Source organism: Streptopelia decaocto, assembly GCF_964273445.1.
Source record: "Streptopelia decaocto genome assembly, chromosome: 18".
In the NCBI taxonomy this organism is placed as follows: Eukaryota; Metazoa; Chordata; class Aves; order Columbiformes; family Columbidae; genus Streptopelia; species Streptopelia decaocto.
The window spans coordinates 8,374,041-8,388,739 of NC_138673.1; the positions used below are offsets into that span (position 1 = coordinate 8,374,041).

At 53.9% G+C, this 14,699-nt stretch overlaps 1 protein-coding gene across 1 annotated transcript in view; it reads left to right on the top strand.

The window, feature by feature from the left end:
• Window positions 1-11,978, top strand: part of DOC2B (double C2 domain beta) — a gene marked incomplete at its 3' end in the record, with an annotated part of 33,289 nt that extends 21,311 nt beyond the window's left edge. Inside the window, exons 5-11 of the mRNA XM_082068641.1 lie at window positions 915-989; window positions 2,240-2,349; window positions 8,402-8,528; window positions 8,699-8,856; window positions 10,910-10,991; window positions 11,185-11,281; window positions 11,842-11,978. Coding sequence (XP_081924767.1) covers window positions 915-989; window positions 2,240-2,349; window positions 8,402-8,528; window positions 8,699-8,856; window positions 10,910-10,991; window positions 11,185-11,281; window positions 11,842-11,978 — 786 coding nt within the window. The remainder of the gene's footprint in view (window positions 1-914; window positions 990-2,239; window positions 2,350-8,401; window positions 8,529-8,698; window positions 8,857-10,909; window positions 10,992-11,184; window positions 11,282-11,841) is intronic.
• Window positions 11,979-14,699: the final 2,721 nt, after the last annotated feature.

The window sequence follows — 14,699 nt, forward strand, 5'->3', positions numbered from 1 at the left end:
AGGACTTCTGTAGTGTAGCCATTATAATTTCCACTTAGGACCGGTAAAAATTAGACTCCATTTTTCATGTTCCTGAGTTGTTTCCTTTCCCCATGGAGTTTGTTCCATGCGGTCTGTGCCGTTATGGCTTTGGGCTGGGTTTGTGCATCACCTTTGGATGATTTTCAGCCCGTTGGTTGTTCAGAAGAAGAGAAGGTTTGTCTTCTCCCTCTACCCAGAGCATGATTAACTCAGAGCATCTCTATAACAAACATGATCCGTATCATCTTTTAAGAGCTGTGAGGGTCTAGTAGAAAATGCACCAGGAGTGGCCACAGCGAGTGTTTCCTTGAGTTTGTGCTCTGTTACCCCCAGATTTCCCTGCAAATGCCACGACAGTCGGCTGGCACAGCCTCCTGCTGACCTGAAAGCTGTTCTGCCTTCAGCTGTGCCTTAATAGCGAGGAGTAGGTAGGTGCTATCGCACCCTCTGGGAGCGCTCAGAAGTAACACCACAACAGCAGAGGTGTGTGTTTGCTCATAAGCAATTATTAAATGACAAAGCCCTGTAATTTTAAACCTTGAAAATCACTGTGTAAATCTACTTAACCCCCAAATTAATTGTGATCCGGGTGTCAGAGGCGGCTGCTGGAAGAGCAGGAGGTGCTTTGCGGCCAGTGCCAAGTGTGGATGAGCAGCTTTCCCGCAGCTCCTCGTCGGCACAAACCGCAGACGGTGTTTGAACGCTGAGCGTGCTCGGCTTCCGCTGCACAGCCCGGATCCCGCACCAGCCGTATTCTCCTCGGGAAACTGTGCAATGGCTCCGTGGACCGATGACATCCCGGGGAAAGGGGCATCAGCCGATGGGCTCCGCGAACCACCTGCCCAGCATCTCACCCTTGTCCTAACTCCTGCGTTTTGCTGTTTCCTCTGCAGGGCCTGAAGCCGATGGACCATAACGGTTTGGCCGATCCATACGTCAAATTGCACTTGCTTCCCGGAGCCAGTAAGGTGAGATACCTTTTTGCTTCTCCTTCCCTTCCTGGGGCTGCACCTTTCATTTTGGAATCAGACCAGGGGAAGCTGTTCACTGGGAGATACTGGTTGCTGCAGCTGGATCTCAGGTCCCTGCCTGGCTCTCAGGTGAGCAGGAGGGAGCGGTGGTAGGAGGTAAGAATTGGGTAGCAAGTGCCTCTCCAATAAAGCGCTGCCCAGGAGCCCGATGCCAGCCCGACCCCTCGCCCTTGGAGCAGAGGGTGCGACCGCGGCGCTCGAGAAGCACCGAGTGAAATGATCTGGTGCTACAAACAAACCAGCTCTTTTTATTTTTACCCCTTTCTCTTTTGCATTTCAAACCCCTCAGATCATAATAAAGCAGAGTATAAATTGTAAGGGAAGTATTTCCATCTACTTAGGTTCAGCACTTGCTGGAGAGAAAAGTAATTAAAGATATTGATGTGTAGTGAGAGCTTGGTGTAACTGATGGGGATGTTGAATTTAAATGCTAAAAGTATGTGTTGCGAATATTAATTGCACTCTTATTTTACGCTAAAGGAAAGACCTTTTTGGGGGAGGTATATTTACTTGTTACGGTTCAGTTGAATTAATTCATAATGTTCAGGGCGGTAGAGGGAGTTTTTAACCACATTTCAGGTTCTGCTGGAAACGGGAGAGCCAGGAGCGCTTTCATCAGCAATATTACCTTTCATTGCCATGTTTTGCAAATGCATTGATTAGCATTTCTGCTGGGGGTGATGGAGACCAGAGAGGCAGGAGGGAAGCTCAGAGCCAAGGGTGGTGTGGGAGCTGCAGACTCTACCAGCCTGGAGTAGCCATGGGGACACCGTCTCCTTGTCTCCGCATCCCTCTGCCTCTGTGGTTGCTTTGTCTCTGTGCCTCGTTTCCCAACAGCGCTGCCCAAATCTGCTCCGGAGAGGTGAGCACATCGGGGTGATCATGGACGTGCCCTGGGCTGGACGTTTCTGTACAATCGTCCCAGCAGCAGGACAGTCCCCAGGTCACCTCGCGTGTTCCTGTCCCAGACTGAGCTGGATGGCTTTGCAAATGTGTCACCGTGTCTCTGCCCCTCTGCTCATCGCTGCGGTGGGGGTGGATTTGGGTCCCCCCATCAAGGACTGGCTGGGTTACAGGTTACAGCGCTGGGGCAGAAGAACAACGGCACCGATTACCCCTTCATCCCCAAACTGTGCTTCCTTTTCTGGAAGGTGCCTAAATGATCGCCGTCTCCCTTGCTTTTCCAGGCAAACAAGCTGAGAACCAAAACACTTCGAAACACGCTGAACCCCACCTGGAATGAGACGCTCACCTACTACGGCATCACTGACGAGGACATGATCCGCAAGACCCTGCGGTAGGGGCGGGGTGGTGAACGGGTGCTGAGCCTGGTGCTGGGGGGATGCGCGTCCCTTGCCCTCCCCTTCGGGCATCCTGCCCATCCCAGTGATGATTTCCTGGGGGGTTCATGGGGTCCCCCATGCCCCAGCCCCCCAGGATGGTCCTGGCAACTGCTCGTGGCAGAGTTATTGCCCACCAAAGCCTGTAACACCCATGTGCCCTGTGCGCATCCATCACCCCCACGGTGACTGAGGCTGGATTTACGGGAGCCTGGGCTGGAGCAGCTGGTGAGAGCGTGGTCCTGCTTTGTCATTAACTTCATCACTCGCTCACTGGGCTTGGAGGTGGTGTGATTTGGTTTTAACCTCTCCTTGCCCAAAACTCAGGCACATATTAAGGCTTTGTGGTCTCATCTTGCTGAGCAAACCTCCCCGTGAAAGCTCTGACTCCCTTTTGGGGATGAGCTTTTTAAGAAAGCTTGGAGGCATTGGTGAATTATTGTCAAACTGAATTAAGGGAGTTTGTGTGAATGTATTGTATTCTCTCAGTTTGGTTCCGTCTCGGTGTGTTCAGCATCTCCCAGGGGCTGGGCTGCATTGCGTGGGGCTGGAGGTGAGCAGGATGGCGCCGTGGGGCCGTACGAGCTTGCAAGTGCAGCTTTGTGGGGAGCAAACTCCTGCGGATGCAAAGATTTCCGTGTCTTGGCCACCGTCACAGCTGGGTGAGGGCAGCGAGTGACCCGGCTCCTGCGTGGGGAGGGTGTGGGGCAGCCTCGGTCGCTCCGTCCCCGCTCCGCTCTGGGACCACTACGCAGGAGGATTCGCTGTAAAATCTGCTGTCAAAGGAGGATTTCGCATCCTGCTCCGAGGGCTCTGTCAGCTCCGTGGCTGGAATCCGACCCTCCTGATTTGCAGGTACTCTGGGAGTTTATTATTTTCCCCACGATGAGAACACTAAGTTGCCTTGTAAGAGGTGCTGCTCGGAGGTGAATTTGGGCAGAACCTACCTGTTGTCTGCAATGTGCATAGAGATGAGAAATTTAGCACCGCGGATTATTATTTCGCATGGAAAGTATTAGTCATGCTGAAAGTGCTGCAGGCTTGTCGGACTGGAAAGCCTCTGGTTTATTATTATTATTGGTGGATTTTTTTTCTTATTATTTGTTCACTCCGGGCTTTGAAATTTTCAGCCTCTTGAAGCGTGGAAATCGGTTTGTAGAGGGATGTTCGGCTGAGTTGTTTGCAGGAATGTGCCAGGGAGGGGAAGGGCTTGACCCCCCCACACCTTTTGGGGGCTCTGGAGGGGCTGCGCTCAGCCATCCTGCCCATCAGGTCTGGCAGCATTTCATGTGGGAACACAAACTCATGCCCATGGCCCAGGGAGTTCCTCTCCTTAAAAAAAGGCTTCTGAGCACCATGGCTCCATTTTATATCTTGCATGGGGGAGCCAGAGCCTAGAATTAAAGTGCTCTTCATTTTCCTTAAGAGCAATTCCCCAGCCCCCTGTTTTCTTTTCTCCGTCTTCATGGTTGAAGATATTGGCAAAGAAGATTTTGTTTATCCTGAGGCGGGTTTAGATGAGATGAGACTTCTCGCAAACCAGCCACAAGGTAGAAAAATCCATCTTTTATTTTAATTCCTTGTTTGGATTCTTTTCAAACACTGGCTATTAAATTGGGTAGAAGGATGCGAGGCTGGGAGATGTTGCGCCTCCTCATTTCGATACCTGGTAAATTGTGTCGTCTCTGCCTGGCCAGGGAGGGACCTTTGGTTCATATTAAGAAGGATGGATGGGCTGGGCTCCCTGGCAGCTGGGGCCCACAAGTGACTTTTTATTTTGCTGTGGATTGTGCTATTTCTCCTCCATGAGCCTCTCCATAACACCAGTGACAAGCAACCTTTGCCCTCCTGGTGCCACTTCTTGCAGGAATCATCTCCTATGGTGTGTATTGTCCTGCCTTCGCTTCTTCGCTTCACCCACACATCATCTTGGCAAAATATCTCTTTCTCTGCCAGAAAAAACTGACTTCAAAGCTGCGGGGACGCTGGCGTTCCCTGCGCTAATCAGGCGAGGCTCCCGCGAGGCAGCGGCAGGGAGTTGAAAGAGCATCAGTGATGCTCCCCTCGGTCTGGGGGGTGATCGTTCCCCGGCTGCTTCCTTGGTGCTGAAATTCACGGAGGGGCAGGGAACACGATTGCAAAGTCTCTTTAATGTAAAGGTAATGGCAGAGATCAAAGCCGCCACCAGCCTTCGCCTCCCTGCTGCCTGGAGAGAGAGTGATGCAGCAGAAAAGCTGGAAAAGGACCTGAAAGTCTTCCCAACCCACCTGGGCTCTCGGCAGGACGTGTCCAGCGTGGGTTGGTGGGACAGCTTTGGCATGGGGCACCCGCTGCCTGCTGGGGAGCAGAGTGATGGATCTGAGACCCCCAGCCCCACACTGTCCCCCAACAGGCTGCCCCTGGTCCCGCTGCCACCTCGGCTGAGCTGGACAAGTGACTTTGCTGTGACAGCCCCAAGCCCCGGGAGCTGTCGGGGTTCACCTCCCCAGGCAGGGCCACCCCGAGGGAGAAGCGGAGGTGAAGGCAACCCGGCTAATTGTGCTGGCAAGCAGGATTTTGTTAATGAACCAACCCCCTCAAAAAAACACCAGATACTTCAGATTTCATGAAACACAGCAGGTGGGAGGATCTTGAAAGGTCTCCTCTGTTCATTGAGTTAAATATCCTTGAGTCTAGCCCAAGCCTTAATCGCAATGAAAACACCCACCAGCAAATTCAGAGCCGCTCGGAAGATGCTGGACTCGGAGGGACGGGGTGTCTGGGCTTGGGGACAGGTTCCCTGTCAGCACCGGGGGTGAATTCCACCCTGCAGACCCTGTTCCCATCCGTGGTTCAAGCACGGCCGTGCTGCAGCCTCTCAGCCATGGTCCCCAGTGGTGGGCAGCCGGGGTGCATGACGGGGGGAGGCAGAGAAATGCTGCAGAGGAAATTGGAATAGGCAGAATACAATCGCCTACATTTAAATAATACGTGTAATATGCAATAAATAGATTGTATTCATAATAAATATCAGAGCTGGCCAGATATTGGATACAATTATTCATACCCAGATATATTGGCGAAGTGATGCATTATTCATATGATGCTTAGCTAGCCCACGAATGCCAGGGATTCTTTGTTTAATCATGTGTTTGACAAACATCATGACTCATTAAATATATTATTCAGAAAATAGTATTTGATCAGGTCTAATAGACGTACCGCAGACACTTAGAGATTTGGGGTCCCAAATCGCTTTACTCCAGCAGCGCTGAACGAGGTTTGCTCTGGAACTGCAGGCGCACTCCTCGCTGCTTCTACCTCGTGCTGTGGTTCCTGTGCTCAGACTTTGAGGCGTTTTGTGATGGAGCCCAGCACTGAATCCTCCTTTTGGTTTTAGGAGAGCTGCACAGTCCCAGGACGCCACCTTTTCCTATTTTCTCTCCTTGCCAGGCGTTTTCTGCCCGTCAGCCAAGCAGACATCACCTGTGCATCTGCTCCCCCATCCAGAGCCTCCCAAGTTGCTATAGGGACCGTAGGGGATCTTAGATACAGGAGATGTGTCTTCAGGCTCCACTAACTATTGTGTGCGTGTGTGTTGTGTAAGAGGGTCCTTGCTGACCCCCATTTTCCCTTTTCCACGGGGGGAAAGGGGCCGGAGCAGCGTGTACGAGCAGAAGCCGTGAGTCAGCGGCGCGGGGCTCGCGGTGACTCAGGGCTGGAACCCGGGAGCCCGGGCTGAGTAGGAGGGGGAATAAGTTTAATGAGCGGTGATTGCTCACTTGCTTCGTTTTCTTCCAAGGTGGTTTTCACAGCCCTTAACTGAAAGATCAGGGCCCCTCACTGGGAGTTGTCAAATCAAACACTGAGCTCGAGGGATTTGGTTTAATAAAGAGAGACGAGGGAGGGGGGGGATGTTGGCGTTAAAGGGCTCGGGGTGGTGGGTGAATGTGGCTGCCAGAGGCATCTCTCGCTGTTTGTCATGGAGCTGATTTTCTAACCCAAGGCATAAAAATTCCATCACATCGATTTCTCGTAATAAAATTCAAGCTGGTGTAATTGCATTACGCCTGTTTCCAAAGGGAGGGCTGGAGCTGCCGGCTCCTCCGACTCCCGCTCGCTGCCTCCGTGCTGTGCCAGTTACACACCCACCCCGGTGACCATGACCCACGGGCAGCCCGCGGGACCGGGGGGGCTGACACGGACCTCTGAGCATCACACACACACAGGCACAAAACGTGGGGACCCCCGGGCAGTGGCCAGAGGTGCTGGAGGGGAGATGGGGCAGAGGGTGCGGGGTTGTGCACGCCTGGCAAGCGCCGCCTCTTGTCTGGAGCTGCTGCTGCTGCTCCTGTTTTTGGTTTTGTTCTTTAAAAGAAAGAGGCGAGAGGAGGAAAGGAAATAGGAAATATTGCACTTGCATTTCAGATTCTTTTTGAGGATTTTACTGTTGCGGCGGGGTGTTTTTTTCATGGGTATCTATAGTAACGCTGCATCCAGCTATGGTTTTGTGGAAAGCAGCATTCCCGGTCTTCCTGCTTGTATTATTTTTTCCCGAACCCCTTTCCTCTGCCAGTCCCCAGCCCTGACGCTCCTTGTGCCGTGTGGATGAGCCATCCCCGTGGCTCCCTCACCCCCTGCTTGTTCACTTGTGAGCGCGAGGGTGGCCAAACATCCGTGGAGAAACCACCATGGATAAACCACCCACAGATAAACCATCCGTGGATAAACCGTCCAGGCTCTGCACAGGCCAGAGGCGTGGCGTGCAATTAGTTACTCTGAGGTGGGATTGCAGGACGCTATTTATCTTTAATTACTTTAATTACCCCTCCTGAATAGGTCCTGTTTGTCAAAAACCTGGCAAGGTGAAGCGCGGCCCCCAGAGGCCGAGGTGCTACCTGTGAGAAATGGGCACCAAGGGGAGTGCGTGAAAGAGAGGGAAAAAAATCAAGCAGCAAAAGGACCGCAAGCTACTGTAGGAAAATGCAAAAAGAGGGGAAAAAAGGCGAGAATGGAAGGGAAACGCCTTTTCTTGATGGACAGACAGCCCAGCGTGGCTGCGGTAGGGATACAGTATACGGGATGCTCCCTTTGGAGCAGGACAAGAGGGTTTGGCTGTTCCCAGCTCCAGGACGGCTGGTCCCTCACCGGGCAGCCAGAGCCCTCCGGGCCCCTCGCTGGGATTTCGGGACTGCGAGCGAGGGCTCCCTGCAAGCTCTAACTTCTCTCTTCTGTTGTCTCTCCTGATGCCCAGAGCGGGCTGGGAAGCGGCAGAGAAATGACTCACGAGCTGCCAGCTCAGGAAAAGGCATTTATAGCTCTTGCACCGATAACAGCCTCCTCTCGGCATCACCGTCACTGCCCTCAGCTGCCGTCACAGGGCGCATCCCCGGCCCCACGCGGGACCCCGGCCGGGGCTGGGAGAGCTTCACGTGGGCTGGGTCTGCAAATCCCTCCCGGTCTTGTCTGTGGGGTGGGAGGGGAGGTGGCGGACCCCTCGGTGTCCCAGACCGCACAGCCAGGTCCCCAGCGCTGGGGGACACACAGAAAAGTGCCCAAAGCCCTCGGGTGGGTGAGGAGGGAGCCCTGGGGGGAGGCACGTTCCCCCAGGTTGTGCCATTGGAGACCAGGTGTAGGAAGAGCCGCCTCGGCCGGGCAGGATGCAGCTGGGCTGGCAGCAGCTCAGAATAGTTTTGCTTCCGTCACTGATGACTTTGTTGTTTTAATGGAAGAGCCATTAGGATGCTTGAGGCGCCAAGTTGCTTTTCCAACAGTGCCTGGGCTGGTGAGCGCACTGGACGCAGACACTGCAGCACCGCGCTGCTGCTCGGGGTTCGGGACCATCTTCCCAGAGGGGGCCTGGTCCCCAGGGGGGTGACAGCCACCCCCGCCAGGATGGGGTATGAGCAGGAGAGGTGGATGGGAGGCCTCGAGGTGTCCCCTTGCTCTGGGGACCTGCAGTGTGACAGGTCCCTCATTCCATCACCTCCCCTCTGCGCAGCAGCTCTGCTCACCCCGTGCTTTTTGCAGGATCTCAGTCTGCGACGAGGACAAGTTCCGCCACAACGAGTTCATCGGGGAGACGCGGATCCCGCTGAAGAAGCTGAAGCCCAACCAGACCAAAAACTTCAACATCTGCCTGGAGAAGCAGCTGCCGGTGAGTGGGGGGTTCTGAGCAGCATCCCCTGCTGTGGACCCACGGACCCTGCGGCACATGGGAGCGTGGGGCGGTTTGACCCCTCAGACATGGCTGGGGATGGGGAGAGCATCCACAGCTGGGGCTGTGTCCCGGAGCAGCCCCCGGACTGGTTGCATTTCCTCCCCCAGATAGATAAAACAGAAGACAAGTCGCTGGAGGAGCGTGGCCGGATCCTCATCTCGCTCAAGTACAGCTCGCAGAAGCAGGGGCTGCTGGTGGGCATCATCCGCTGCGCCCACCTGGCCGCCATGGACGCCAACGGCTACTCCGACCCCTACGTCAAAACGTGAGTGCTGCTCCGCGCCGGCCCTCGTGCTGCCCTGCTCACCTCTCCCCGCAATGGAAATTAATTGGTCTCATTATGAGATGCAAATGAGGGCACCACGGCAGCAGCTTGCGTTCGCCTGCAAGGATGTTATTCCCTGGTGATTATGTTACAGCACTTCAAAGTAAGGCGGGTGCAGCATCTGTCCCGTGACGTGTGGCCGTGCTGGCGCAGCCCATCGGCCCTGCCAGTTTGGCAGCGGTTGGGTGACCGCGGTGACCCACTGCCGGGCTCAGCACCACCCTGCCCTGGGAGAGGGTCTGTGTCAGGGACGTGGCCCTGGGTCAGAATTGGTGGCGTGAAGCAGATGGGTACAGTCGCGCTTTGCTGGTGGCGACCCAGCGGTTGGTGGGTCTCATTTGTCAGTGTGGGGACAGAGATGCCCCGAGCAGGACAGTACCTGTGCCCAGCGGTCCTGGGTGCGCTTAGCACCTGCGGGAGCCTTCGCTTTCCTTCCAGTGATACCCCTGGACTTTTCGCTCGTCACACCCAGCGCTGTCCCTGCGCCACGCGGGTGGCTGCTGGGTCAGCTCTGGTCCTCCTGGCTGGTGGCACTGGGGTACGGGCAACCCTGCCGGGGACGGGCAATTAATTGCTCCTTTCCCCAGGTCCTGTGGGAGAAGAGGCTCCCAGCCCAGCGCCACTTTGGAAAGGCTCTAATTACAACGTGCGTGTAATTAGGCCAGACAGCAGTTTAATTGCAACCCGTGGCTCTGGTGGCTCGGGGGCCTGGTTAACAGAGCTGAGGGCACATCTGCAGGTCCCGCTGACGCTTTCCAGTGTCAATGACTGGGAGCACCTTCCTTATTTAGAGAAGAAAATAAAAAAGCCATTAAAATAGCTGTAACGGGCCGCTGTGACGTGCCCTCAGCCAAGTGATCCAGGGCAGTTGGTGGCACCCAAGGGCTGTTCGGGGCTGTAGGTGATGGTTTGCTGGCGCTGGGCCCTGTGCCGCTGCAGCTCCTGGTTTGGTTTTTGGGGGGACAGCATTTTTCACTTGCTCTCTGCAGAGCGGGGGACATGGCGAGGAAGGGCTGGCAGACCCGCACCCCACACACCCCACATCCCTGTCCCCAGCGCGCTGGCCCGAAACTTTGGCACTTTCAGGGTGTTATTTGTTTTAAGGCAGATATACTGGGATAAACTGCGCCTGGGAGGCCAGAAATGGAGTTTATCAGCAGCACAATTTCACCTTCCTAGTTAATTGTTCTTTTGGAGTGGAGGTGTTTGCATAAAAAGCCACTCTTGCTTTTTTTAAATGCTCATGGGAGGCTCAGTCCCCAGGTAACATCGTTCCCTTTGTTGTGCACAGTCGTTTTGTAGGTGCCTTTGTGCTCTCTGCAGTAAATTGTATCTGCGGGGCTTGAATCAGAGCAGATAGACAAGTGTTGCTTCTTGCAGTACAAGCCCTAATTTTTTAATTATGAGCAGGATCTGGAAAGTGTAACAAAGCAGCAGAACTGATGTTTAAAGGAGCAGCACCCAGATGAAATGATGATGGGTTGACTTTGGCCTGGCCCAGATTTCGGGTGCTCTCTCTGCTCACAGGCACTTTAACCTCGGTTGCTTTCCAGCCCTGCTGCTGCAAAGCATCGGTAGGAAACAGTCGGCACGGCGCTGCGGCCACTGCGCTTGCTCCTGCTCCTGCTCCCGCTCACACACCTGCCTGCGGTTTCTGTCTCCTGGCAAAGCTCTGGATGAGCACACTGCTCCCAGTCTGGGCTGGTTCTGGGCTGGCAGGGGTTGATTTCGGGAGCTGGGTGCATGTGTGCGGTGCCAGTGTCCCCTAGGGACCGGAGCTGGGATAATCCGTGCTCTCTGCTGGCAGCCGGCGGCTCGGCTGGTGCCAACGTGGGCAAATGTGTTTTGGCAGGGGAGGGTGGGCTGCAGGCCGGGGGCTCAGCACCCACCTCAGCCCCGCTCAGGAGCTGGTCCCGCAGGTGCCCCCGCCCGCACCAGGTGGGTGTGGGCAACAGGACACACGTGTGAACCTGCTGCGTTGGTTTCATTGCAGTTACTTGAAACCAGACGAGGACAAGAAATCAAAGCATAAGACAGCGGTGAAGAAGAAGACGCTGAACCCCGAGTTCAATGAGGTGGGTTTTTGCCGGTTGTGGTTCTTGCCCAGGGTGTTTTCTCAGTCCTCGGACTTAGGAGGAGGAAAATAAAACCCAACCTCAATCCTTAGGTGAGGGATGGAGGTTGAGTTCCCCGAGGAGGAGGATGAACACCCGAGCCCCTCAGGAACCCGGCACAGGTTCGTCCTGACTCTGTCTCTGCTCCCAACAGGAGTTTTGCTACGAGATCAAGCATGGTGACCTGGCAAAAAAGACCTTGGAAGTCACAGTGTGGGACTACGACATCGGGAAATCAAATGATTTCATAGGTGAGTGGGGCACTCCACGAGGTCTCCTTGGCCTCTTTTCTTGTTTTATCTTCACCTTCTGTGCCTCTTCTTTTTTCATCTGCTCTTCTGCACTTCCTTGTCCTCCCAGCTTGTTTTCCATCCCCCCCATTCCTTTTTGCTGGGTTCCTGTTTTGCTTTTATCCCTCTCCTGGTCTCCCTCTTCCCTTCTGTCTTCAGATCTCTTATTCTGAATAAAAAACAGGTTTACTGGGGAGATTTCATTTATCTTTGTTGGATGTCTATGCTTGTTGTGATTTTGTTTCTGGTCACTGTGATTTATTGCCAACAAGCGCCCGGTGCCTGTGACAGCCGCTGCGATCGCAATGAGCATCCAGCCCTTGGCACAAGGACAAGCTGCCCGGGGCAGATCCCAGACCACAGCCGGGAGGGGCTGGGAAAACCGGCCTGTGTGCCACATCGGGTCATGGCAACAGATGCTGTGACAGAGGCTGCACGGTGTGGCTCCCTCCAGCATCCCCCAGCTTCCCCCGCAGGGCCGATGTTCCCCCCCACCTCACCCTCTCTCTGTCTCTCCCCAGGTGGAGTCGTGTTAGGAATTAACGCCAAGGGCGAGCGGCTGAAGCACTGGTTCGACTGCCTGAAAAACAAGGACAAGAAAATCGAGCGCTGGCACACGCTAACGAACGAGCTGCCGGGGGCCGTGCTGAGCGACTGAGCCCCGCGGGGCTGCCCCCTCGGGCTCCGCTCTGCCGCCCGCGGCCTTTGGACTCCTCTCGGCTCCGGCTTTGGGTGCGGGGGCTCCGGTGCCGGGAGAGCGGGGCGCCCCGCACCACGGCCCGGCGGCGGGGACACCCTGCCGGGGGACGCGGCAGCGGCCGTTTGCTCTGCTCGGCAGGCCCCAGCCCCTACGGCTTTTCCAAAACGCCTCTTTGCACCCTGACACGCTCACACACACACTCACGAGTGTGCACACACACACACACACACGTGCGCGTGTGCTCACGCACACGGACCCCACACGCCTGCATGCACTGCGGCTCCGGCTCCTCTCCCGACTCTGCTCTACTGAATTACCTTCTCTCTGCCTTGCAATTCAGTGACAAAAATGAATGCGTCCGCCTCCGTTTGCGTATCTAATATGAGCAAAAGGCGTCACTAAAACCCGGAACTATTTTCTCAAGGCGATTGTGTCATATTTCTGGTGGTTTGTCAGTCTCTGTGGTTTTGGGCCTAAACAGTCTTTTATGCATTTAAAGCTCCTCCGTCGGAATGATTGTGTCCCCCGATCACCTCGGAAGACTGTTTGCTTTTCTTCCAGGGATGTTGTGCTCGTCCTCTCCGATAGCCCGCGTGATTTAGCCAGCAAGCTGGCAGGGCCCTGCAGACCACGGCTTCCCTCTCACCGTCCCCGTGTGCAGAACTTTGGGACAAAACGAAAAGCTGAGCAAAGTCACTGACCAAGCAGCGAAGCCTCACGCTGCCCTTGTGTCAACTGCTCTCCCACTAAACCCAGGCTTCGGCACAGGTATTTTTCCAGCAAAGCTGACTTTAAGGCTAAATTTTGGTAGCACTTTTCCTTTATTCATCCTTTTCCAATTCATGCCATTACCTAAAATCCTGCATTGGGGCCAAACCAGCATCGCACTTGCGGATGCTCAGCTGCAGCGTGGCCGTCGGGTTGATCCATTTTCTGTCTCAAACAGCATCCAAAACAATTTTTTGTGTGCAACACGGTAATAGTATAATAATATAATATAATTATAATTATAAGAATTTGTGTTCTCATCCTCCATGACCCATCACGGTTGGTTTCTGCATCCTCATCCCACCCGGCGCCGGTTCTGTGCAAACACGACGTAGTCGGCAAGAGCCGCTGCCCAGTGGGATGAGCTAAAATATCTGTTAACTGCTACATCTTGCCAGAAATGTTTGAAGCCTTTAAACCATGTTTTCTTAGGAAGAGCTGCTGTTCGGTCTGAATTACCTCCAGCTTCTGAGCCCTGTAACTCTGTGTGTGTGTGTGTGTGTGTGTGCGCGCGCGTGTGTGTGTTGCCGACTTCTGGTTTGGTTTTGGTTTTCTTTTTGGAAAGCAATTGGGTCTCTGGAAACCTACGTTTACTTTTTGAAGTGACGATCGTGTTACACCTTGTTTGATATGGGGAAGGGGGAAATAATAAAACAACGTTCATAGGGTCTTTTTTAATAACTTGATATTTGTAATGCATTCTACAGATATGCATGGATTTTATTTGAATGCCGGCAGCGTGTCATGTAGGATGTTCCTGATAATTTTCTCTCTCTTTATCACTGGTCCAGCACCTTAAAACCTGGTTTAGGTCTGAGCTTCCAGGAGAGCTATGGGGGCGCTGGGTCTCCTGTGCCTCCCTTTTCTTGCAAAGTTACTTTCAATCCATCACTTGTTTCAGCACATTTTGCCATAAACCTGGTTTATGCCTGAGGAATAGGACATTGTTTGTGTGGGGGGTTCCTTCACTTTGTATCCCAGTCTTTTCTAAGCAGATGGTCCGTCTGTCCATCCGTCCCAGCTGCATGCAGAGTGGTGGCCTCGTGAAATGTTTGATACCGATGTTTTGCTACCATGTGAAGGCTGCAGAAACTGCCCGTACCTGCATCCTAAAAGACTTTTTTGTATTTAAGTATTATCTATATCTGTGTACTTTTTGTCAGATTTGTTAATATTTATAATGAGAACCCCAAATAAAAAGGGGAAAAAAAAGTGCGTCTTTTTGATCTCCTTGTGTCTCAACCAGAGCATCGAGTGACCCCGAGACACGCGATGAAGAGCTGGGGCCGGGCGATGGGTTGGGAGGTGGGTTTAACCAGAGCACTGGGTGCTGCTCACCTCTGTTCTCCACTTAAAATCTCTTGCTGCAAAATAAAACAGAAACACCAAAACCAAAACAACCCATAACTGCAGGGGCTCCACGTCTCCCAGTTTATCTGGGGACCCGCTCTGCCTCGGTGGGGGCTGGGAGGGAGACTATCCAAGGGAGGATTAAAAATAAAATAATAAAATAAAATAAATCTCTTTTTTCCTGAAGTTTCTATTAATGTTGCCTTACTCAAGGCTCCTGTGGGTGGGTCAGCGCCACCTCGACCTGGATTTTTGACATCTCGGACACTCTGAGCATCCTCCCCATGGTGAAGGTGCAGACCTCCCTGTGCTGGGCCGTGAGCCGAGGTGCCCCCGCGGCTGCTCCAGCTCTGCTGGTTCATCTATATTGTTTCAATCATTTTGGATTGATCGAATGTGCATTTTCAGAGGTTCACGCTCAGTGGGAGCAGCCAGGCTGCTCACTGGCGCTGAAGGTGATTCCCCCTCCCCAGGAAGCCCCGATGGTGTTAATTCACTTCCCTGCCCTCGGCCCAAATATCTGCAAACACACACACACCCACACCCCCACCCACCCACCCA